This window comes from Nyctibius grandis, chromosome 27 (genome assembly GCF_013368605.1).
Source record: "Nyctibius grandis isolate bNycGra1 chromosome 27, bNycGra1.pri, whole genome shotgun sequence".
NCBI classification, from domain to species: Eukaryota; Metazoa; Chordata; class Aves; order Nyctibiiformes; family Nyctibiidae; genus Nyctibius; species Nyctibius grandis.
Genome location: NC_090684.1, coordinates 2,713,025 through 2,738,393, shown reverse-complemented (window position 1 = coordinate 2,738,393; position 25,369 = coordinate 2,713,025). Strand labels below are relative to the sequence as shown.

Below are 25,369 nucleotides of genomic sequence, written 5' to 3'. Positions count from 1 at the left end.
CACGGGGGGGCTTGTACGGGGCCAGGGAGGTGGCGCAACCCTGTACCGGCTGGGCAGAGGGCGGCCTGGGAGGGCTCGCGTTGGGCTGGAGCGGGGCGTGCAGCTCTGTACCTCGTGGAGCGGTCCCGGCGGGGGGGTTTGCACCGGGTCGGTGGGGGCTTACGTGGGGCTGGGGGTACACGTGCTCCGTGGTACAGCTCGGTCCTCCACCGCGGGGGGGGGCGGCGCGGGTATCATGTCCGCTCTAGGAACAACTTCCGGTACGCTCTATGGCGTGGCCGCGCCGGACCGGGCGCCCCCGCGCCGCCATGTTGCCTGCGAGGGGAAGTGGCGGCGCGGAGCCCCGCTAAGATGGTGGAGAGGAGCCCGCGGGGGGTGTAGGGGCTCCCCCCCCCCCACCCTCCCCGACCCCGGGCTGCAGGGCGATCTGCGGCCCATGGAGCAGCTGTAGGGTGAGCCCGCCGCGGGAGGCCGGGGCTCGGGGGCGCAGTGCGCCGGTGCCGAGCAGGCCGGGGGAGCGGGGAGGGGGCCGGGGTGAAGGCGGCTGAGGTGCCAAGAGCGGGGTGCGGTGGGGGATCCGGAGGCCCCGGGCTGGGGGGGGGCGTCGGGAGAAAGCCGGTGCGCCGGTGGGAAGGGGCCTGCGGGAGCGGAGGCCTCGCACCCGGCTTGTGGCCGCGGGGGCTGCGCGGGTGCAGTTGTAACCACAGGAGCCGTTACTGTGTCTGGCCTTGAAAGCGGTTCTGCTTGAAAAGGGAGGAGTTAAAAAAAAAATCAAGCGTTAAAACCACGATCCGAACCTTCCCGCTTGACTGACAGCATCATCGCGCCGGTTAGAGCAGTGCCGTGCACCAGTCGCTTAGGTGTGCTGGAGGCACAGCAAGGGCTCTGTCCTCACGAAATCACGCTCCGAGAGCCGTGCCGCTGCCATCAGAAACGTGCTTCCAAGCTTTAAGTGTTATTCTAATTATATTTTCTGCTAAATACTTTCAAGGACGTCTTACTGTTGTCTGACAGCTCGTGGTTTGCAGTTAGCTGATGCTGATACCATCTGTTCCAGCAATAAAAGGAGATGTGACAAGACTTTCTGCATTATTGCATCTTTTCCAGAGCACACTTTCTGCTTTCTAATCTTTTGCGTACCTGATGGTTATCTGCAGCATTGATAACTTTACAGGCAATTTAGAGTAAAATTTTAATTTACAGGCAGCATTTAGAGTAAAACTTTCAGAGAAATGCGATATGACTTTGCAGCAGAGAGCTGACTGGGACTGGTTGTGGCCATGTGTCAGCTTTCACAGCGTGATTTTAACCTTAAACCCTGCCATGCTTTTCCAGGGCAAAACACTGCCAGAGGCTGTGTGGTTTAATAGTTGGAAGTAGCTGCTCAGCTAAGTGCTGTATTAACAAGGAAGTATTTTCAGGGAGGGATTAATAACTCAAAGATAGATGTGTAATGTTTCACACTTATTAAACAGATTGACTTCAAAAGATGATCCCTAGTTTCTAGGCTGATCGGTTCTCACACATCCTGTCTGGGGTCGTGCAGAATTTAGGGCTGTAACACACACTGGGTTAAAAATAGCTGAAATAAACCTACAACTATCCAAGACTTAAATTTGACAGAAGTAGAGTTTCATAGATGCAAATTATGAACTTTTAGAGAAGATATACACAAGTGAGGTTGAAAGGGCCACTGAAATACAAACACAGTGCTGTTATGAGAACTTGGACTTGTTTCTGCTCTGGCTTTTGTTCATTTAATGCTCTCCAGCAGCTCCCAGTTACTGCACTGCCAGCGTAGGTGGCCTTGCTCCAAGCAGGGCAGTGTCAACTGTTTCTGCCAGGTAGCTCAGGTGCCAGCACCACCCTGCACTACACCTAGTGCTAGGAGAGTGCACAGGAAACGTGCCAGTCAAAAAGGGCTAAAAGTCATATCCCAAGTGCCTCCTTCTTCAGCAGTTACTGTGGACTTTGTGTGGCAAACAGACATGTAACAGGACTTTGAGTGAATGCCTATTTATTTAACAACTGTTAGGAGTAGAGCAGAAGTCCCTAGATGTTCAGCAATACGCAGACTTGTAAATGAAACATCACGCTGCTAGTCCTGCTGAAGATGTGATTAAAATAAGGGCTTTTCTCATTTTTCACTGCTGCAAAAAATAGGTAATTATTAACTTCAGTTTGACTCATAAGTTCTAAAGTACTTGGCTCAACACTGAAGAGGAAGAACAGGAACAGTCAGCGCAGTCATTTCAGGGTATTATATAGCCCTTACCTGGTGAAGAAGCTTGTTTTCATGATCTAACTACTTCTTGCTCCATGGTTGAATGTGTAAAATAGTGATATTGATTTGACATTCCCTTAAGGAAGTGTCTGCTATTGGGAAAAGCGACCCCAAGGAGAGTTAAAGTAGAGGTAAATGGAAACACGGGTGTGTGGGGTGGGGTGGAAGTGCTGCCCGGTTCCAGACATCACCAGCAACAAGGACTGTCAGCAGTAGCTGATTTAGGGAGATTTGCAGAGCAATTTGCCAGTGTGCCTTTTTTTAATTGAAACAGTTTTGTTTTTCCTCCTACTTAACATGTTCTGCAATAAAGAGAGCATCACGTAACATTTGTTTTTGTTAACTACTAACATTTATCAAAGGTTGGCTGATTTCGGTGCATTATTGACAGACCTTTGGGGAGCAGCACACAGTTTGTGGCAGATGCATCATGTCAGCAACAACACTCATGTCAGGTGAAATTCAGAATTAAAATGTCTTTTGTATTAGATGATCTGGATTTACTCCAGAGCAGTTGCCTAAAAGGAACTCTTTAAAATCAGTGTTTCAGCTAAGTATTAAAAATAGTAGTCCTGCCTTTTGTTGCCATAAGTAACACAATAAAGGACTTCTCGGTGGTGAAATTAGGCTTTTCTCTGGATACTTTTCCTAGCAGAGGACATTTTTCCTGACTGAGTGCCAAGTCAATATCAAAGCAACAAATTGGAGCGCTTAACTGAGCACAGGACAGCCAAAATTGAGGTCAAGCAGTCTGTGAGTGTGAAATCTGTTAAATCATGTAATTCACAGCCCAGTTCTCTCTCCTCCTGCTGCCACTTCCCAGGCAGGAGCCCCCAGATAACCAGCCAACACTTGCAAGGTCTCATGGAGTAAAATTGTGACAAGGCAGCACTTGTTGGGAGGTGGCAGTGAAAGGGCAGCTTTGATGTTTCCTTGGCTGACATCCTGCAGCTCTCCAAGGACATGTATGAACTTGTTGGGAACACAGTGATGTGATCAGGTGAAATGTATGGCCCAGAGAAAGGTAGTAGCACCATGACAACATTGATGGAGCTAAGGATGTAGTAAGGGATGGTTTACAGGGAGGAGTAATGGTGCTTCTGTTGCAAGACAGTTGAGATAAGTGGGCAGAAGGACTTGCAGGCATGGAAACTCAGGGGGACAAACCTAATTAGCTTTGACTCAGTTGTCAGATCAGTGCTTGTTTAAAGCCTCCCCTCCAGGGCTGCTCTCTACATGAGACTGTATACAAGCCTGCAAGTTTGGTTTTAATAGGAATTTTGCTTTATTTGAAAGCATGAAAAAGGATGATGCTACCTGAGGATGAGACTAAAATGTCAGGTCTTAACCCGCTGATGAAGTGAGCCGTTACAGAGCCCACAGATACACCAAACAACGTCTAATTTACACTCCCTGCTATGTTTTCAGTTTGCACAGAAGTTAGGAACTGTATTCTTTCCTTGAAAGAAGACTTTAAAACAAAAACTGAAGTTGAATTAGAAGTTTAGCTTGAACTTTTCAGACACTGCTATCGAGAAAAGTCCGTGCACCCTGTGCTTGTACTCTCTTCTGGGACTGTTGAGATCTTTTGTCTCAAGCCTTTCCTTCTGCAAGCATCAAAAGCTGTGGTCTGGTGGGGTTTTGATCTCTTAAGAGAAAGAACTTTTACTCACAAAACAGACAGATGAGCTGTTCCTGTAGTATGCATGACCATATAAAGTGTTCAAGTGGAAAAAGTCCTTACTTCATGACTCCTTTGTGATTCATGCTTTCCTCCAAATCATTACGCTGGTCCAGTGTAATTTCCTTCTATATGCAGCTCCAAAGCTATAGAGGGGAAGAGCAGGAGCTTCACTGGTGCTTCGTTCAGGTGGCTGCAAATCAGTTTAGACACTTGTTGTGAGGTAAAATATTTGGCATAAAATAGGTGGAGAGAGTTGCAGGGGAAAGTTAAATAGGGCTCACTGAGGAAGAAGCTTCTCAGTTCTCTAGGAATTTCCACCATTTGTGTTTCTGGCCAGCCCGTGTACAGAGGGTGGGAACAGACGTGGGATTTTCTGTCTTGGCAGGACGATGGCTGGTGGCTGCCTCCATAAATCTCGTGGGTATCTGCAGCCCAGACATGTTAAAACATGCACGCTTGGGAAGATAGCGTTTAGTAATCTCAAGATTAAAGGAAGTTGGTATTACTGAGAATCAAACTTACTAAAAATACAATTTATCTGTAAAGACTGGAGGCAAGGCACTAAGTCGCCTGCCCTTCTCTAATAAAACCAGTACTGAAACAGTTAAAGTGATCTTTAGTTGACTCTCTTAACCCAGGGGCAGCAGAGCCCCTTTCCAGGAATGCAGGGCGGAGAGGAAATCCACGATTTCTCCCACTTTGTCCGTTTTTCACACCAACTCAAGCTCTTATCAGACGCTGATGTATTTAGTGACTCCCTTTCCTGACCAGATGAGTTGGAGGCAGGAGCGGTTTTTGAAAGAGCGACTCAGAGCCCAGAGCATCAGCAGGACGGGAGCCCAGCCAGGCGTGGCAGAGCTCCAGGGGAGGCTTCACCCAGCACCCTCCGGGCTGCCAGAGTGGCACAAGGACCCGCAGACTCTTCTTGGCAGGAGCAAAGGGACTGGGGAAACTGAGGCAGCGGCTGGCCCAGCCTGGTGACACTCCTCTAGCAGAGAAGTTCAAGGTTGGTAAGTTTGTCTGCAGCTAGTACCAAGTACAGCTCAGCGTGGAAGGGATCCTGTGGGCAGTTTGTGTTGCAGGGTGCTTGGCATTATTAAGTAGAAACCTTAGTTAACATTTATGACACTGTTACCATGGAAGTGATGTTAACTGTTATATGTCACTTATTTTGAGTTACTACCTAGGTCTGGTCACTATCAATGTTATTTACCAAGCTTGAACATTTGATATGCTTTAGTGAAGCTTTCCTAAGTATTTAGAGGTATGTTTGATCTTTGGGAATGATTTTATTCCTGATAGTGCCTTACTTCAGAGAAATGCGATGCTATAAGAACTATCAGAAGGCTCTAGCAAAGTCATTATAAGTCCCTTTTAATAGATGGGGCAGGGGAGGGATAGGGGTTGAGTGGTTACCAGTGGTCAGTAACTTGAATTGGTGCTAAAGCTCAGATTTTTGTCATTACTGAGGTTTCTGCACTGCCTGCTAGATAGATGTTCAGCCTGTTTTGTCTACATCTCTAAAATGTTTGGTTACATTCCTCAGGCATCCAGCTGGTTATTTTGCTAGTATGAACTTTTTTATGTAGCTAATCATGCTGGCTCACATTCTTTATAACTGATGTTAATAATAGTAGTAATAACAAATTCATTTACTATAGCTGGAAAATTCCATGATCAACAATTTAGATATTGCTTTGAAACTTTTTGGCCTCACATTTTCAAATCTCGTTTAAACTACTGCACGGGTGGAAGGTTGACACTTCTTCCAGGTTCCACACAGTAAAAACTTTCCCAAAGTTGCATCTGTGTAGGCAAATCCAGGAACCAGTCTTTACTTTTCAGTTCATCTCATGCACTAGCCTTAAGTTTACCAAAATGGCAGTTGCAGGGCTTGTTTCGGTGCTGCCTGCAGAAGTGCATCCAGGCTCACATTGAAATGAAGATTTTTATTCTAACTAGGTCCAGGGACGCACAATAATTTTATATTGGTTTATGCTTTAGTGCTGAGACTAACAGGTCAAGACTTAAGTTCCTTCTCCAGCAGGTTCAAGTTACTTTTTTTCAGTGGTAGTTAATTTACACCATCCTTTCTCCTTAAATATAAAGAAGTTTTCAAACTTGTTGTGTGGGGTAGATTAAACTGTATTGTGCTGTGAACATGAGTCGTTACAGATCATTTTGCATACGAAGCTGTGCTCCTTGGGTGGATACTGAAACTGATAGGGCTTGACAAATTCAAATAGCTGCAGGACTTCCCCTTTTGTTCCTTTCCAGGAAAGAATCATTTCACCTGCTCACCCAGTAATGCTGTTAAAAACTTAATTTATAGCCTGCATCTAGTCATTTGGGCTGAAGGCTGCAGCAGCTTTAGCAGGTTTTCAGCTCTTGGAAAAGAAGGTGGGGAATGTGTTAATCTTTGCCATCAGCACTGACAACTACTGCTTTTGGGCAATCAGGGAGTCACTGTCTTGTGAAGATTTCCATTGTGGTTGATTGTGTCTCAGCTTCTGTTTCCCCACCTCTGACTCAAGGATTTCACCATATTAAGAGTTTGCCGGTGGCATGATGGAGACTGGCAGTTCCCTTCAGCTGGCAGGTCCCCAAGTGCCTCACTGTGCTGTGCCACTGAGATGGGCAGAGTCAAAGCATCCTCAGTGCCACAGCAAATCTGTCCTGGTTGTCCTCACATGGCTGTTTGTCAGGCACTGGGCAGCTGGATGCAGCTCAGGTAGGACAAAGCACATCAGTGTGGACAGAGCAGGTGAGGGGCACAGTAACATTAGCATTATACAGCAGTTGTTTAAGATATGCATGCAGGGCTAATTTTAAACACTGGTTTCCTGAAGCTTCTAAGAAGTGGAAGTGGTTAAACTCAAGACCAGGTTTCTCATCTCAACTGGTACATGACCCTTCTCATTTACAGGTTTGTGCTACACAGAGCTAATCACTGCCACAATGACATCTTCAAGCTCTGCCCAGCATCCAGCAGCTGAGAATGCCTGCAGAAGCCCACTCAGACAAGTTAACCAGGTAATTATCTCTCCCATTTATATTCACTGCTTTCTCCTCACTAAAGCAGTAATGTCTTCCATCAAATCAAAGCTCTCCAAGTACATTTAAGTAAGAAGAATTTAGCCTGATGGAGTAGAGCTTTTATCCTGAGGAGTTGTGTTAGCTTTCACTGTCAGATCAATGATTTATGAACATTTTAAAGGGGGGGGGAGGGGGAAAAAGCAGTTAAAATAGGCCCTAAAAGAACTTGTGTCATGCATATTTTTGTGCTGGACGTGTACTTGAAGTATTCCACCTACAGCATTCCTCCTAGTGCTGGACTGGTTGTGACAGTTGTACTAGAGCTTTGTAATCTTGTGTGCTGAACTTTGTCTAGCCAGTAAAGCATCCCCATACCTTTGTGAAGTCAACTCAGGTAAGAACATGTAGTACTCCCATTATCGACCATTCCTAGAGCATCCCTGGAACAAGAGGCAGTTGTAGCTGCGAGCCAAGGTCAACATGGCAGGTGTGTGGTTTGAGTGTAGTAGTCTGGCTCTGTCACACCATGTTGACAGCCAGTCAGAGAAGAGAAATTTGCGAACAGTAACAGTAGAAATCTGGTCTAAAAATCAGGAAGGTTTCTCTAAGACAGATATCCAGCCTTCCAGAGCCACTTAACTGGAAAAAGCGTCTCCACAGTATGAGGGGATGTGGCAGGAGTGGAAATGAGCTGACAAGAAGTTGAGAGATCCTCCCATTAGAGGCGTAATTTAGAGGCTTTGAAATGTAGCCCAGCCCTGTGCAGAACTGACGTATATGCCTATTTATGCAACTCACTCTGCATGAAAAAATAAGTAAATAGGCTCTGATATTAGTAGCAAAATATTGATTGTCAACACTCAGTGTCCTCAGCAGTGCAGAGTAAACACTTCCATTTGGGCTGTACTGTAGCAGCTGAGGGCCCATTTTAAAGAGATCAAGCTAACTAGGTTACTTCTTTAATCAGAAAGAAATGTATAAGAAGTTCCTTGAAAATCCATTTGAGAGTGGTCATTAGAGAAATGGATGAATGCAAACACATAATTTCATCTTATTAAATACCATGTGCTGATACAAGCACTTATTTCAGTTGTGCTGAGCTTTTTTCCTACTGAAAAAGCTGTTCTTGAGAAAGAGACTTGGGGCTGGACATAAGCTCTTCTGTTTGAGCTTGAAAATGCATTTAACAAACATAATGAGAAAACAGGCAGACCAGGTGCATTCACAGAGGAGGTGAATTTTTTACAATATTATAAAACAATAGAACAAATACCTTGCCCAGATACTGTCTGATAGCTGAGTGACAAATGATATTGTGACAAGCAACCAAAACCTGCTCTCCTTACCTTGTGCAGGGAAATGGTGCTGCAGCTCAGGCTCTCTCTCAAGGAGATGTTGCAAGCAGACTCTACTCCTTGGGAAAGGAAGGAGAGATTGTAATTGCATTTATATAGGCAGAAAGGAGGGGTGGGTATGAGGCACAGGTGAACCCACCTAACATTGACAGGTGAAGGCTTTTACTAGTGAGCACAGATTACATGCCTTAAGCACAAGCCTTGTCAAAGTGTAGAGGAAACAGCAATGAACGTTGTGTGCTGAGGACTGGACTTTCTGTCCCATGACAGATGGCAATACCTTGCTGTCTTAGCATCTGATGGACAAGGAGAACAGAGGAAGAGGTTCAGTGTGGGAAATGTGCATTAATATACAATATTGTACACAATTGTGTAGCACTCAGAGAACAGTGAGGGCTTTCTGCCATTTTTAGGGATCACGAGGCATCAGATCATGTGGTGGCACTCTCCTAGGAATTGTTAAAATTCTTGTGGAGTAGATGAGGTGGCAGCATAGTGGGGAAGTAGCTATTTAAAACTTGCTGCTTTTTATATAGCATCATCTCTCTCATCTGCTACTCAAAGCTGCTTGGGAGTGTGGGTGAAACCTAAAAGGGTTGTGGAGCAGTTGCATTGTTCCCAGCGTGCTTTATATAATAAAGATTTTGGTTGATGACTGAGATCCGTAGAAAATACAGGTTCTGATCCTTGGTGTTAATTAACCTTACCTTGTGTTTAATGCAGTCTTATTGTTATGTGCCTATTCATGGATACATGCTCCCTGAGGTCTGTGCAGAGCAGGTCCCATTTGTTCACTGCACTAATTGAGAAAATTCAGGCGTGCTGCTCTTGCAGTGGCATTCTCAATGCACCATCATTGCTCCTGAACAGATGACTCAGTGCATTTGGTTAGTCACTGCCCAGGACTCCATACCAAGCGTCTGAGTTTCCAATCTTCTCTCCCAGGATGAATGACATCAAAGTTAATGGGACAATGTGAGTGATTAAAACCTTTAGAGCTGGCTGCCCAAATTCCTTGGCTTTTTTTTTGTCTTGCACTTGAGTCAGAATGATTGTGCTGATTTTCAGTCCTTCTAACTCCTGTTAAAGCATTTGTCCATGCAGATTAGTTGTAAAAAAGAATACCAGCCTTCAGCAGGTTAGCCCCATGACCTCCAACTCATACCACATACCACGGTTGTCAGCTCTGTGCTTGGTGTGAGTCTTACACAGGTTGACTTGGGCCACTTGGGTTTGTTAGCTGTGATGTGCAGGTGTGCCAGGGTGCTGTGCTTTCTCTCAGCAGGGCACTGCTTTGTGTCATTTCAAACAAAACTCTCTGCTTTGCCTTTTAGGTGCGACCCAAACTGCCGCTTCTGAAGATCCTGCAGGCTGCAGGCGCCCAAGGTGAAACCTTCACGCTGAAGGAGGTGGGCTCAATTTCTAGGCACTGAAGCTGTGCCTGTCCCTGGTTGTTTGGGAGCTTGCTCTTTGTGGGGAAGGGATGGGACTGGCTATTAATTTTGCTGTACTTTGAAGCCCTATCTGCAGAATAAGGATATCTTACCAGGAGGGCTGTTGCAGTTTGATTGATCATAAATTGTCTCGAGAGCCCCTGGAGGAACTGGAATAGGAGTGTGAAATATTAAAGAAAATTGTTTATCATGGAAAATCAGAAAGCTCTTTAGAGAAAGGAGAGATGGGGTAGCCACATTCCTGGGAGAGCGTAGGAGATTCTGTTCAATTGTCTTGCTCTCCACTCAGTGCATGAAAGCCTTAAAAACTGAATTCCAGTTGATATTTTTCTTTTAACTTTCCTTTGAAATGGCTTGTCAGCTAAACCTAAGAGACCCTGTGAATTCATTTATTTTAAGATTAAAATGCAATATGTGTACAAGATTTAAAAAAAAAATGACACTGACTCTGATTTACAGGAGTATCCTGTCTGCAAAGAATTAAATGCAGTGGTTTTTCATTATGAATGTGTCAAATACTCCTGCAGAGCCCTGTGACTTATTTTAAACACTTATGCATTTAAATAACTTATTTAGCTTCTAAAAATCTTTGCAAAAACAAATTGAATGGTTTAAATGGGGAGAGTTGAGTATTAAATGCAGGTTACTTGTATGGATTAACATTTTAACTCGGTTAAGTCCATTTTTGTGCAGTGAATGGAGCACTGTTAGCAACTTTTTGGTGACACTATCATTCAGGAGGGTCACTTTGGTGGGTAATGGGGGGTGGAACCTGCCTATATTGTGCTCAGTGCACTTTGCTTTATCCTTTTGTACTCTGGATTCCTCACTGGAGCTGGCAGTGTCCTCTGTCTCTCAGAGGGTGTTTCCTCTCCATCCTTCTTTGTGATACTAATGCACTTACTTTATCCATCTTCCACTCAGTTTTCCTTCTTGTCAAGGGTTAATAGTTACAAACCTTAGAGCAGTATGGTAAAGCATAACTCTCCCTTAGTTGGGGAGCTCCAACGAATTGCAGATGTGCATAAAAAGCAGGTACTCTTTGACTCACACTGTGTAGGGTAGCAGAAGACAAGTATCATAAACTAAAGCAAATTTCCAGGGTCTCTGGTGGTTTGATTTCAACTGCAAGTGTGGCTAATGGTATGTTATGTATCCACAGGTTATGCATTACCTAGGACAGTATATAATGGTGAGGCAGCTGTATGACAAAAGACAGCAACACATGGTCTATTGTGGAGGAGATCAGCTGGGAGAACTGCTGGGACTGGAGAGCTTCTCTGTAAAAGATCCAAGGTAGGAAAACGTGACCTTTAACGTGTGTTGTATTGTAGAGGTTGCTGAGACAGGAGACTCCTGGTGTCACTGTTTCTGTTCACTGTCACATAAACCTCCACGAATACCAAGTGCCTCACTCAGTGGCTTATTGGTAATGCCTGTGACAAGTTTGAGTTTAGCTTCTTTGTTTTGAAGAGCCAGTTCTGAATGGTCCAGGCAGTGAGCTGTTTGGGGTAACATCTTTCCTCCCTTTTATTTTTGCATCTTCTTAAGCCCTTGATCTCACACTTAAACTAAAATCTGCATCCTTCAGTTAAGTTCTGAGCTAGACTTCTCTGTAGCAGGCGTTGAGGAGTGGCAAAAAAAACACTGTAGCTTCCAGCATCACTCTGGATAATAAAAGGGAATTTCTGTCTCTGGTTTAAAAGGGTGATGCTGTTTGGTTTTGTGAGTGTAGTCAACTGTTGCCTTCTTTCCCACAGCCCAGTCTATGACATGTTGAAACGGAACCTGACTTCTGCTGCAATGGCAGGTAGGTTTGTCACAGTATGGGCAAGTATATTCAATATAGTGTTGATGTAACTTGGGTAAGTAATGATATTCAAAAAAGAGAAATGTTTCTGAAGTTGGAACAAACTGCTGATGAAGGCTTTAACAAGACAATCTCTTTGAGTATGTGTCTTCTCTGTGTGTCCACCATCAGTAGCTGTGAGATTAAATCAGTTAGCTGTCTGAGTAACGTGGCTGCCTATAACCAATGGCCAAACCTCGGGGTAGCAGGCACACTGGAAGCATGCTGACAGAGCTAAATCAACGTGGCTGAAGTATCCCATCCAAATATCTGTTGATTTCTCAGTCTTTTCTCAGTTTCATAGCATGCTGCGACTCCTCGCTCTCACCTTGTTTTATATTTAGTCTTGAGACTGAATGTAAGAGTGCTGGAAACCCAGCCTAGTTCTGGAAGCCAGAGAGGTCTGGACTTTAATCAAACACTTGAACCTTTAAAGGTCAGTCTTACTTTCCCAGCTCATAAGAGAAATCAAATCTATGTACATCAAAAGTCCTTCAGTCATAAATTAAAATTTATTCTAAAATTAATCTCAGCTGATGGCTTCCTTGCAGCCAGTTCCCATTGTACAGCTGGCAATCTTCATTTGAAAAAAAAACCTCTGAGGAAACCACAAGCATGCAAATCATGAGCGAGCTGCACCCAGAGAGTTGTGGAGTCTTGTGCCTGACTTCCTGGGGTCTCTAAGCAGATAATATGGACTTAGTTCTTCATAAGGGCATAGTCCATTTTTGCATACGTACATAAAACCTTGTGCAAATTTAGAAACTGAGAAAACGTGGCCCTGAACAGCTTAGTCCTCTGCTTTGAGCCATGTATCAGTGCCTCTGAGGTCCCCCTCCTTTCTCTATTTCTGTAGAAGAATCTTCCTAAAGCGGACTCTCGTGTAAACACATTCCCTCCAGGATAACTGTGTGAGTGCTGTTCCCCTCGCTGGTGATGCCCTGGCCTCTTCCCTGTAGGCAGTGTATGAGGAGAGCAAAGGATCCTGGCAGAATGCTCTCTGCTCTGCTGCCCTGTCCCCTTCTGCTTGGTGTGTGTGTGTGTGGCTGGGTGTGCGTGTATGGTCCAGTCATGGTGTAACTATTTTTGAACCTGCCAAAGGAAATACTGTTCCTTTAGGGAGATGATTGCTGAGTTATACCACCGTGTCTGCTTGGGTATGTGTGTGACTCTCAAACAAAACAAGCTTGGCAGACCAGACCTTTGACAAGTACCTAGGAAGGATGACTCTAGGTATTTTTTTCCTTCATCGAAACACAGGAATAGCTAGAAGTGCCACAGGGTTTAAAGAGGTCCTCATGTTTCCTGTTTTGCAATAGCAGCTTGTATTCATTAGCCAAATCAGTGCTTATTAGCACATCATTGTGCAGATTATCTTGGCCACTTCTTTTAAGTACACTTGTAGAAAGAAAAGTGACTGCATTACATCTTGATAATAAAGACTAAGCTCTTCCATAATGCTCTTTATCAGATGGTGTCCTTACTTGGCTAGCTTTCACTCTAAGTATCAATCACATGAGGTGTGTTCAGGAATACCTCACTTTAAGGACATTTTGTGTTCAGTTCCTAGTATATGTTGCCTTGGAAAAAGGAAGCCTTCCAGTAAGCGGAGTGTCTTTTCACACAGTTTTTAAGGCTAGTTTGCATTATTTATAAAGGGTTAGAATGGTAAGTCTTCACCTCTTCTAATACCCCTATGGTGCCAAAGCAATTATGGATGAGCCAAATGGCTTTTGTTTTCCTTCAGGTATTAAATAATCAGTGACTGCAGAAGCTGTAGGGTGATGGAAGGGAAGAAAGGAAAGCTCAACTAATGCACGGAGGGCAAAGAATATGGGATAGAGCTGTGTTATTTTGTGGTCCTGTGTTTTGGTCCATTTTATGGACCATTTTGTGGTTCACTTTTCTACCTATAGCAGCAGTTTTCGGTGTCTTCATGTCAGTGCCATGATTCATGATGTGAATTGGACAGTTCATGTCTGCCTGGCATTCAGCAGGGAATTTCTCTGCCAAACTGAAAGGGGAGCAAGCAGGAGCCATCCTTGCATCTTTTGTTCTCTAGCAAGTCGTTCTGTTCAAAGGGTATACTTCCTAAGTGCAGCTCTCCTATCATTAGAAAGATTTCTGTTAATTTGATTGTTCCTGCTGTTTAGGTTGACCTTTTAATTAACTCTTGGGGCCAGCATAATGGGCTGGATTAAATTGTGTTATAGATGTGTACACAGTTACCCAGGAAAGAGCTTGCTGTGCATAGAATTTTCCCTTCTTCAGTCTACTCTTTGTTCTTTATGCCCACACCCTTTAAGAAAGACAGTTTTCCTGTCTTAGAGATGGTGTCCTCAGATATTTATAAAAATCTTACTTGTCTCTGTTCACCTTCCTCAGCATGGATCTGATCCAGCCTTCAAGTAGGAGTTCCCACGCTCTGCTCTTGCTCTGGGTTTCTGCCTCCATGCTGACCTCTTGTGTAAAGGACCTGGAGCTTGCGATGGCAGGACAGCCTGTAGGAACAAGAATAGTTTTTCACATTGGGAAGAAGGTTCTTACATGCTGTGAGGTTTCATCAAGCTTCATCTCCCAGGAGGCACAGACTCTGTATTCCATAGGCTAATGCCTCCATGTGTACCTGGAGTAATCCTCCTTGGACATGGCCAGCTCTCTAAGGAAGAAAGGGCTCTGTTTCTCTTAAAGGCTTACTTAGAGGTCTGCCAAGACTGGTTTGTTGGTTGCTTGCTGAAGACCCTCTGTGTTGTGAGAATGGTTATTACCAGGGAAGGTTTTTTCTTTTGTTTTACCTGCCATCTAGATGCCGCACAGAATCTCCCAAAGGAACAGAGCGTCGATAAGCCAAGCCAAGACCAGCTGAAGGTAAACCCACTGCCTGGTGGTTTCTTTTGTTGTACAGAGTGCCCCTTCTCTGTACCTGTGCATGGTGGACTGCCAGAACTTTGTGCTGCTTGGCTGCCAGGTCCTCACCTTCCTGAAAAGTTCTTGGAGTCCACAGAGCAGGGACAGAGTGACCCTTCTCTGTTCTCTTCATAACAGAGTACCAGTCTCTGAGCGCGTTTCTCTGGGGTGTAGCACTTCTAGTCCTCAGTTCCTCCAGCGTGCTCTGTATTTTCTTGTCTTTCCCCCCTCTCTCCCATCCCCTCTCTCAGTAGGAATTGCCAAATAATTAAGCTTTCTAAAATGTGTGAACGAGTTTTGTGTTTAGTAGGATTGTTTTCAGAAGCTTTCAGGCAGAATCTGAAACCTAGGAAAAATCTTTGCACATTCAAACTTGTTTCCAGGTATATTTTGGGGTTAAGGTAGTCTGATCTGGCAGGTGTCTGTTCACATTGGGGGCCAGAGAGTAACAAAGATCACAGTATTCCTGCATTAAAGGTGGCAACTTTCGCACTTTTGCCAATCTTAAGATTTTTCCTAGGTTGCAAGTATATTGTTTGTGCTGATTACAGATGCATTAGCCTTCTTAAAGGGTTAACAGTGTGTATTTTTTGTTCAGAAACTTTTATTTCTCTTCACAACTTCTTGGTCTTGTACTGCAGCTGGTGACTGGGAATGGAAGTGCTACATCCCCTTGTCCCTATAAGCTCTGATGGACTAACATCTGTTTTTTCTTCCTTCATGCAGTTTAGCCAGCAAGAAGGTTCTGACACTGGCATCATGGAGGGTGAAAGCAATGCTTCTGCTTTGTCTACCTCAGAGCAAAAATGTGAGAATTGTGAAGGTGAGTGCCAGCTTTTCTGCAGTAACACAATGTGTACAAGTTCTGCTCCTTTTCCAGTGTGACACACTGAGCTCTGCATCAGCAAAATGCTGGAGGAGGGTGTTGGGAGGCTAAGAAGAACCTGTTGTGAAATATAATCTTTAAAAATCATTGTTTTATGCTAAAGATTGAGAGAACTGGAAATGTTCACCAAAGGTATTTATGATAGACCTGTTTTCTAGCTTGGATATTTGGTCTCATAAATAAACAAACACTTGGAATAAAATGGCAGGTTAAGCCCCAAAAGCACATCTATCACTAAACAATGCCATGAAAAATGTTACAGGCCTCGCTGGAGGGTATTTTAAATGCTGAAATTATACTTGTATCTATTTATCTTCCCAAGGGACTCTCCCCTCTGATTAAACAGAACACAGCCTGAGCTGTCTGCAGTCATTACCTGCAAACCAATCAGGAAACTGAATAACAGTGGAATTTTTTTTCTGTCCAGCTGAAGTGCAATACAGCTTCTTTCATATTTAGACATTTCCTTTGTTTTAATGTCTGGGGATTTCTTGCTGGTTCACATACGGATTTCTGATGTTGTGGAAGCAGTTTTCCTGGTTTTCTACTTTCTGTTCTCACATCGTTCTCATATCAAGGAACCTAATTTGTGAAACCAAATCTTCTTTGCAAGCGTGGGTATTTCCAGATCAAATGAAAGCAGAAGGTATTTTCCTGGCTGCAAGTACAAAGGAGGTAGAAACAGTCCTTGTCTGTGCATCTGAAACTCTTGGCATGGAAGCGAGGTAGATTCAAGGTTACCTTGAAGTTCAGACTGCTGAGTTTAGGATCATAGACTAAACTACACAGGCTAATAAGGAGGCTGAAGGATGGAGTTATGGAGGATGGATTCTTACCTTCCTGCTTCCTATTTTGAGCCTGGTTTAGGAATTCAGGAGCTCCCATCACTGGAAATCTAAAGAGAACCTGTACGGTACAGAGGCACTGGGATGGTAGATACATGAGTACAGATGTGCAGCAGATCTAACATCCCAGTACACTTGTACAAACCCCAAAGCTCTTAGCAGTAACTGGCTGTATGAAGGAGCAAGAAAGATCTCTAACCTCAGATGGGGCCAGACTTTTCTCTGCTAGTCTCTTAAATAATGTAGGTGTGGCATGACTTAGATTCTACTTGGCTCTTACAGACAAAGACTTAATAGAAAACCTCTCTAAAAGCAAGAAGCCTAAACTGGACCTAGTGTTTGAGGAATGGGATGTAGCTGGTCTTCCATGGTGGTTTTTAGGCAACCTCAGAAGCAATTACAAGTCCAGAAGTAATGGATCAACAGATATTCAGACTAACCAGGTGTGTAGACCTTTTAAATAGGTGCGCTGTATTCTCTTCCTCTCCTCTTTTGGGTTCCAAGTAAATAAAATGTTCTTGTTCTTTCTTTCCCCTTCCCACTCCAGGATTTTCAGCCTCTCCCTTGTGTGTTCCTGTCCCAGCCTTTCACATCAGGTGGTTGGTTACCTTTAGTGTTCTTAAATAAACTAGGTGCTCTCTGAAGGCTGTGTTCAGCCGTTGGAGGTCCTTCTGCACTCCAGAGCAGTGGCTGTTATTTCAGGAGTTGCCCCTCTTCTGGGTTGAAAGTTGTTACGCGGTGCAGATGGCTGTAGCGTGTGTGGCCAGCTGCTGTATGGCCAGCTAGCCAGGGGAGTAAGCATAGTGCTGCTTGCAAAAGGGGGTGAGAGTAGTGAGCTGCCCCATTCTCTCCCAGGGGTGACTGAAGAAGCTGCCCAGAGCTGAGAAGGCTCTTAGTGAGGAAACGGGGAGAGGCATTCGCTGTGGCGAGTGCTGTGGTGCTGGTACTCCTGCTGCTGCTGACTGGAGCTCTAAGTGGTCTCTCCTGTTTCTTCTCCCACAGGACATAGACACTGCCATTGTTTCGGATACTACTGATGACTTGTGGTTCCTCAACGAATGCCCGTCGGATCAGAGCAGTGCTGCAGTCAAGGTGGAAACGGTTGACTGCGAGGAAGTGAAAGAAGGTGACAAAAAGGTACTTCTTCAAACAGCCACAGTGCCTGTGTTCTGCAGGTTGGCCTTTAATTAATTCCATGGAAGTGCAAAATCCTTTGCTTTTCATCTGCCTTTTGGTGCTGTGCTGATTTGGGAGGAGCTAGACCTATAACCATCCAGGGTTTAAAAAATGTTTAGAAAAGGCTGTCACCATTCTATGCACGGGGTGATAGCTTTCCTGTGTAGCCAGTCTGCTTGGGGTTTGGTTTAAATGCATGTATTTTCAAGGCACAAACTTCATTTAAAATTAATTAAAACTTTAGCAGCAACTTCCTTATATTTCTATATTTCTGTACATTCAATGGCTTTTCATTCACTTACAGAAATAGCTTAATTATCATGGCAATTATATGGTCATTTTGGTGTACAGAGCCAGGCGCATCATAAATACAGATTATTGTGCCCCTCTAACCTTTCCATTTTTTCCAGGTAACTGAGGATGCATGTTTGAATGACTTTGAGGATTCTCAGTGCTTAACTGATGACACAGACACAGAAGCTGCTTCTGAGGTAGGCATCCTTTAGTCAGCCTTCCTTGCTTGGAGTGTGCTGCATGCTATAGTTGGAAAAACTTGTCCTACAGCTACTACTGGTTGTGGTGGGGGAAGCTGATTCTTGTGTGGGTTTCAGCAGCCAAAAAAAAGCAAAAAATCAAGCCAAAAAAAGCTTTTTTGTAACCAACGTAAAGGAAGGTAGAGAAGTTGGCTTGGCCTGGTCTGGTTTGTTTTGGATAGGGCTCTGTTAAATTCTAAACTGGATGGGCATTGAGCACTGGCAGCCCATGAATGATCTGACCCACCCAGTCCAAAGACACCGAGTGTCTCTCCTGGCCACAGAGCAGTCCTGGAACTCGAGTGATTTCAGCCACTTTTTGTGGCAATGGGAGAGAATTTACAAGTGCTGTAGCTAGGAGGGATTTTTGACTAGATGAGGGCCCTTGTTTGTACATTCATCCCTTTTGTGCAGGGTAATGTCGTGTCAGCATGGGCAGCTGCTGGCTTTTTACTTATCATTTAACTTGTCCCTTCACACACTCGGGAACTGAATGAAGATTAGGCCCTCAGTTTCCAGCATGGTCAGTCTAATGCTATATGAAGTTAGCATTAACCATATCCATGCATGTTTTAAAAAGGTTAATTCTGTATTGTCCTCTGAAAGGAAATTTGCAGTATAGTCCTTGGTAGAGATTCAGAAATCTAAAGTAGGCACTTTGTAATGACTGAAGTGAAGTGCTTATACTCCAAAAAATTTTTGAAAGCCTTTATGGCCTTTGTCAGGAGGAGAGCCTGTGTACCTGCTGGTATAATGTCTTTGCCCTTGCAGTGCCTCTCTAAGGACAGAGCACAGCTCTTTTCCCTGTTTAAATGAAAAAACAAGGTGGAAAGAGAGAATAAGCAGTAATTACTGGGTTGTCACACCTCACCACTACCCCATTCCTCTTCTGAATTCCCTCATGACAGATACTGAGGGACATCAAATTTGTGTTCTTTCATCTGTCTTTTTTTTTCCCCAGTCCTGCAGGGGGAACCTTCTGAGGTTTTGTTGTAAATCAGCAGAAGTGTATCATCATGATACTCTTTGCAGCTGATGGCACCAACATTTTTTAGCATTATTTTTTAGACTGTGCATACTTGACAAATCAAGATGTCCCTGGCATTGGGCAGTTGAATCATAGCTCTGAACTTGGGCAGCTCTTGCCCTTGCTGTGTGGGGTAATCAAGTAAGCTGTTGAATCTGTACAACTAAGTGATTAGTGAGTCTGGGAAATATATTCCTGACTTGATTCCAGGAGCTCTACCCTTGAATTTAGAGATACTAAAAATTCAATAAACTGCATAGCTGGAGAACATTGTATTCTGCTGGAGTGCTGAAGGCTGGGAGGAAGGAAGGGCAGATTTTAATGCTTAAAGAGATCTGTAGAATACACAGGGGCAGTCAAATTCTCTTTCGGCTTTCTGAGGTGCTGATAATCCAACTACCAATCGTGCATTCACAGGCTTATACGAGGTAATAAATGTCTTTTTTTGATGAAGCTTCTTTGCCCCTTTTCCTACGTAGAGGAAACGAGTTGTATGCAAGAATACACTAACTTGCTGCTGTTTTTGTCTGCCTCAATCATTCCTCAGGACTGCTGGCAATGCACCAAATGCAAGAAGTTTAACTCTCCAGGCAAACGGTACTGTTACCGCTGCTGGGCCCTACGGAAGGACTGGTACTCAGATTGTCCCAAACTGGCTCATTCTCTTTCTCTGTCCAACATTGATGCTATGCAAAACAAAAATGATGATGAAGGGATAGACGTCCCAGACTGCCGAAGGACTATTTCTGCTCCCGTTGGCCAACCCAAAGACCTGTACGTGGTCGAAAACAAATCACTTATAGATCCCCGCAGCTCTATTGAGTCTTTGGATTTGGCACAAGAATGTGAAAGGAAGGAGTCTCTGTTGCATTTCACCGAGCATAAAAAGGAGGAAGAAATACAGTCTTTAGAGAGTATTAAAAAATTACTGAATCCTTGCTTCTTATGCCATCACAGACCACGGGATGGGAATATTGTCCATGGAAGAACTGCTCACCTTGTGGCCTGTTTCAAGTGTGCAAAGATGCTGAAGAAAAAGAGATCGCCTTGCCCAGTGTGCAGGAAAGAGATTGAGATGGTGATCAGGATCTTTATGGGGTAGTTGTGCCAGTTCAGGCCTTCTCCACGAGAAGATAGCATCCAGGTTTTCTTGCACTCACACAAACCCTAACTTCACAGCTCGGCTGATGAATACCAAAGAGAATTAAGATTCAAATCTGACCAAGAACACTGAGGAATTCTCTGCATTAAATGAAGCAGCATCTACTTTTCGATGTCCATTTAAATTAAAGCCAGCAGGGAGCGACCAGCACGTCGGTGTCAATGCCCTAGCTTTGCAATTGTCTAAATCTTCTAATTTCAGCTCAGTGGTGTCACTGGGATTCTCTGTTCTGACAACTGGTCCTTGCAGAAAGCAAGTTTAGCAAAGAGTTGTAACTTTGGCTGTTGGAGTGGTGGTCTCCAGTAAGTTAAACCCTGCACAATGCCTTCTAAGGGGGGAATCTGTGTCTGAGAGATATATATACACTCATGCAGGGGTGGCAGGGAAGGGTAGACCAAGGTGTTTTCGATTTAGATAAGCCATTTCTCCAAGGATCAGTTCTTCTGAATAACCTGGTTTCTGAAATTTTTTTTTTGTTTAATGTAGGTTTGTTAGCAAAGGTGAAGGTTGCTCCTAGACTTAAGTACTCCCAAAGTTTTATAATTTTCTCCACTGATTTGCTTTCCCTGTGATTTAACACTTCAAATCTGTTTGCAGCATTTACATTGTCCTTCAGAGCTATGCAGGGTTGCTCTACTGGCTATTAGAACTCAGTTGGAACTTGCAGTTTAAAAACATCTAACCTGTTTCTGACATCATATCCTAGAGTGTGCTTAGACCTTCCTCAGCCTTCCTGTTCTCCAGGGCTTTGGAGGGCCTCATCATGCAGCAAGAGCAATAATGCCTTCACCTTTCAGGTACACAGGCATTTGAATTCAGGACAGCATGTAGAATAAACCCCGTTTTCTCATGCTATCTGTAATTCCCTCTCTGATCTAGGAAGTACAACCTGAAGATAGAAAAAAAAAAAAAAAGAAGATAGTGCTCATACCTTGGTCCTTCTCGAGGCTGTTTTCCACACTCCTTGTGCTGGTCCAGCCCTAGCAGGTCAGGCGTGCAGTGGGAAGCCCCAGAACCTGCCCAGCAGAAGGTCCCAGCAAACTGCGATGTCAAAGTTGTTTCTCTGCAAAGATACCAGAGTAGGTGCTATATGCAATCGCCCATCACTGCCAAAAGTCAGTTCCACTTTATATTTTGCATAGTATTGTGATTATTTCCATGTTGGCTGTAATTTAGGCTATTATTGTTGGCTGTTATTTACAGTTGTGTTTTAAAAATCAGGGGATAACAGTCTGGTGTTTCGGTGCACTAGCTGTAAGTCCATGGGAATCAATCCACATGGAAAAGCTGACTTATTGCTCCTTTAGCTAAAGGGCTGTTAAATTGCTGGTGATGCACTTTAATCATGCCAAGATCAGCAGCCTGGGATCACAGAAGGGAGTCCCCGCCGGGTATTTTCTTCCCTTTTCAGGTAGTTTCTTTCCTTTTAAGTGTCTTGGGCTCAGCAGGGTGCGTTGTGGCACTTTGTGGCACTTCTGAATACTGTGAATTCCCCCTCGCCCTGATTGCTTCTAAAAACTAAATGTTTTGCTTAAAAGCAGTTGTACTGAATTGTTCAGATCTGGCCGCACTGAAAAGCATGTAATTTGTGTTGACAAAAAAAAAGTCACGAGAGTTTAAGTTCCAGTACTAGGGTTGAATATACCTACCAAAATCCTACTGAGATCTGTGTGCAGCTTCCATTATTAAATGAGAATTGTTGTCAGTGCGGCAGTTTGTGATAAAGAGCTCATCCACAGGATAACCCTCAGTGTAACGATCTTTGTATCTGTGACTTCTTGTTCAGTATAACCAGAGTGTTTACAACCTGCATTTGTCAAGTTCTTATTTCTTTTTTAACTGAAATAGTTAGCGGATATCACAATGTTACAGTTGATTTTCCTTCCTGTAGAAGAATAAGCTATTGCAGTGCCAGCACATTGTGTGGAGCTGTAACTGCCCAGGTTGTGGCTGGGGTTTGGAGGAGGGAGGGGGGTTGGTGCAGGAGAAAGGGAAAAGAATGTTTTATTGCTTTAACTTAAGTCTAAGTCTAAATAAGTAGCAATTTAGCAAGAACTGCTCTTCTGGCACTTTGTAGGAAGTGCAGACTTGAGGTATGGGTTAGAGAACTAGCTCGAAGCACTCGGCTGCAATACTTACGTGTTGGCGCAGAGGAGATGTTGGCCAGGCAGTGCTGTTGCTTCCCTTTTGTACAGACGCAGCAGTTAACGTGGAGTCCTCATTCAGAAACCCATTTTCTGGAGGAGCTGAGCATTTACCCAAGATGAGAGTGAACGCACGTCCTCTGAACACATCACTGGTGTCTCATAGCGGATGACAGTTCTCTCTTACAGTAGTTTTACTATGAAGTGCAATATGAGAGCAGAGGTCCTTGGTAATCGTTAGCAGTCGTTGCTGAATATCTGTTAGGAGAAGTGTTGAGCGCAGCTGTCTTTCAATGCCCAGACTAAGAAGGTTTCTCTCTTTCACTCCTTTTTTTCCTTCAGTGACATTGGTTGCTGTTCCTCAGGAACCTGCTGAAGTCAGGGTACCTGTAGGTCAGGTTTCATTTAGTAGATCCTTCAGCTTTTCAGCCAGAAGTTTTGGCATCAGTTATCCCCAGAACCAGCAGATTTCTTACTTGGGTGGGTATTTAATTACAGCATGGGAACCATGAAGCTTGCAACTGTATAGTGCTGCTCAGCACATTATAGTGCTCTGCAGTGAGAAACCATAACTATATGTAAACTCTCTATTGGCAGCCAGAGGTACACACGTTGCATTGACTCCTGAAAGTCCTTCCAGTTGAAGTGCCTCTTAGTTACTCTCAGTGACTCGTTTACTGACATGCACAGCCTTTTCTTCAGCTCTCTTCAAAAGTCTCAGTGTCCCTCCTCTGCTGAGATGTGTTACCGAGCCAATTTACCCTAAACAAAGCCGCTACACAAGTTACAAAGATCCTTTGGAGCAGCCCCCCAGAGTGGTTATTTCCTCTGAACTGTGGGTGTTTCCACAAAGACAGCAATGAACTTTCTGCCTGTGTTATGTATTTATTACGGTGCATGACTGATGGAAGCCGTGATGCAGCTTGCCAGGGTCTGCTCCATCCTTCTGCGTCCAGCATAGGTTGTATCTGCCACTGAGAAGCTGTCCTTGCAGAGAAAAAGCAGCTGTTGGACAAGTGGAAATGGAGTGGAAACTGAGTGTCTCAAAACCCATCAGGGTAGCTTGCTTTTGCCTCCTCACACTCTGCCTGTTCTGAGCTTCATCTTCCAGTCCTGGAAGAAAAAACAAAATGCTCTCATTAGAGGCCTTCAGTGAAGGCTGATCATTTCTGAAGGTGCCATGATTAAGCGATCGAAGAGCAAGCCAGGGCACTGGTCTCTCTTCTGTCGTTGTCCATAAGCTGAGCAAGGAACTCCTCAAGTCCTATGCATGCTCTTTGGCCACCTGGACCTCAGCAAGCAGCATCAGGAACCTTGAAAAGGAGATACTGCAAGGCTGTCCTATCAAGAGCAAGAATGAGACCCACAAATGATAGAGGGGCGATTTGGAACAGCTCCAGAAGCACAGATGAGTCTCCAGCTCCTAGAAGACATAACCACCTTAGAGGATCAGATACATAAGAAGGCAGGAACATGTTGTACCTCTGGCAAAGATAAAAAGACTCGCTGTTCTGCAAAGAGCAATTGCCTACTGACTCTCCCCCCCACCCTTTCCTGCAGCCCCTTGTTCCCAGATACATTTTTCTTGTTTAGAACAACTCTGCGTCTCCCTGTACACTCACTCAGCCACTGCAGGAACAAGCAGGAGCACTCGCTAAACAACATCTGTGTGTTTGCACTATTTAAAAAAGGCACGTATCACAGGATCGACGACTTGGGTTTGTGTCCTGCACGTAATGAATTTAATTAAATTGAGCGCATTCTATGGTAACATAGGTTTATTTTTTCATTTGTACTGCGTTTCGGGAAAAACTTTTTAAGTAAAGGTGTGTTACCAGTTCAGCAGCCTGTGATCGTCCTGTGTGTCTGCCTTTCCAGGGAGGGGGAGGCCTCCCATCCCTCCCAGCATGGGTCTGCCTGGCAGCTGGGAGGGGAGGCTCTAGCACAAACCTGTGTGTTGGCAAAAGCCAGCAGGAGTGGTGGCAGGGGAAGGGATTAAGCATCATCTCCTGAGCCAGCTTGTGTTGTTTTCAAGCTGGTTTCCCAGTCCCATGGCCACCGGCAGCAGTAGCCACTGCCCAGGAGGGGCAGCCACCCCGTCGTTTGCTTGTGGTAGTGCCAGGCGGTGGCTTAGTCCTTCTCCAGCTGTTTTTAAACGCTGTTTGCTTTGCCTTGGGCTGGAAGCAGGGCTGGGGAAGGCAGCGTGCACCCGCTGCGCCCCGTTCTGCTGAGCTCCCCGGGCAGGCGGCTCACTAGAGGGCACCCGCTGGCCCTGCGTGGCACAGAGCGGGGTGCTGGAAGTTGCCTTGCTGCTCTCATCTTACCTCTGGGCTGTACGTACGCAGCCTCCACAGCTGGTGTAAATAGGTTGCACTGAGGGACATGAGTCCCATCGTTGGGGTTTGGCTTTCCTGGTTTGCCTCTGGGTTTACGGGGCTGGCTGGGGAGCAGCAGGGAGGGAGACAGATGTAGCTGTGTTTAGGAGACAGCGATGCTCTGCCTCAGAGAGGAGCAGAGCCCCGGTGCCCACCAAGGACTTGTGCTTCCCCTCACAGCACCAGAGACATCCCCAGAGCGCAGCATCCTCTAGTTCAGCCAGCAGTAAATCAGGAAGGATTATCTACCGGCGTGATTTAATGAGATGCTTTAAATGGCATGTAAATGTTTGCATATTGCTTTGAGCGTGGGAACAGCCTTACAAGTGCTACCTATTGTTATTGTGCTTTGGAAACCTTGTTCTCCTTAATATCACAAAGAAGAACGCGTGAGCAAGCTGGTTAACTGGCTACAAGCCTCCTCTTACTGCTGTTAGCAGCGGATTGTAACCCACGCCGACACAGCCCTTGGAGCCCTGGGTGGTATTTGCTATAAATCATCATTTCATCCCGAGCAAGCACCCTTACCTCTGATCCTTGCTTGCAGAACTGTGCTTTCTGCTCATACCTAGAAACACAACACCTTGCAGTCAGGCCTTAAAACTATAAAAAACCCCCCAAAACAGCTGAATGCACAGAGAATGCATCGCTC

General features: G+C 44.8%; 1 protein-coding gene across 2 annotated transcripts; it reads left to right on the top strand.

Moving 5' to 3' along the window:
* Positions 1–291: 291 nt before the first annotated feature.
* On the top strand, positions 292–24,190 carry MDM4 (MDM4 regulator of p53). 2 transcript variants are annotated; one of them, XM_068419177.1, is made up of 12 exons: positions 292–452; positions 4,740–4,974; positions 6,895–7,001; positions 9,694–9,768; positions 10,976–11,109; positions 11,574–11,623; positions 14,469–14,530; positions 15,296–15,392; positions 16,583–16,743; positions 17,303–17,437; positions 17,887–17,967; positions 19,584–24,190. In XM_068419177.1, the coding sequence occupies exons 3-12, from the start codon at positions 6,927–6,929 to the stop codon at positions 20,136–20,138; spliced, it is 1,425 nt and encodes a 474-aa protein (XP_068275278.1). In that variant the 5' UTR covers positions 292–452; positions 4,740–4,974; positions 6,895–6,926; the 3' UTR covers positions 20,139–24,190. The 2 variants fall into 2 exon arrangements, with proteins under 2 accessions (XP_068275278.1, XP_068275277.1); XM_068419176.1 differs by lacking the exon at positions 4,740–4,974.
* Positions 24,191–25,369: the final 1,179 nt, after the last annotated feature.

What these genes read in the sequence shown, in the direction of transcription:
- MDM4 (XM_068419176.1), top strand. Translation starts at nt 6,927, where the DNA reads ATGACATCTTCAAGCTCTGCCCAGCATCCAGCAGCTGAGAATGCCTGC. An exon ending in TTCTCTGTAAAAGATCCAAG is followed by an intron (nt 11,110 to 11,573) that starts GTAGGAAAACGT and finishes TCTTTCCCACAG; the next exon opens with CCCAGTCTATGACATGTTGA. An exon ending in CAGATATTCAGACTAACCAG is followed by an intron (nt 16,744 to 17,302) that starts GTGTGTAGACCT and finishes CTTCTCCCACAG; the next exon opens with GACATAGACACTGCCATTGT.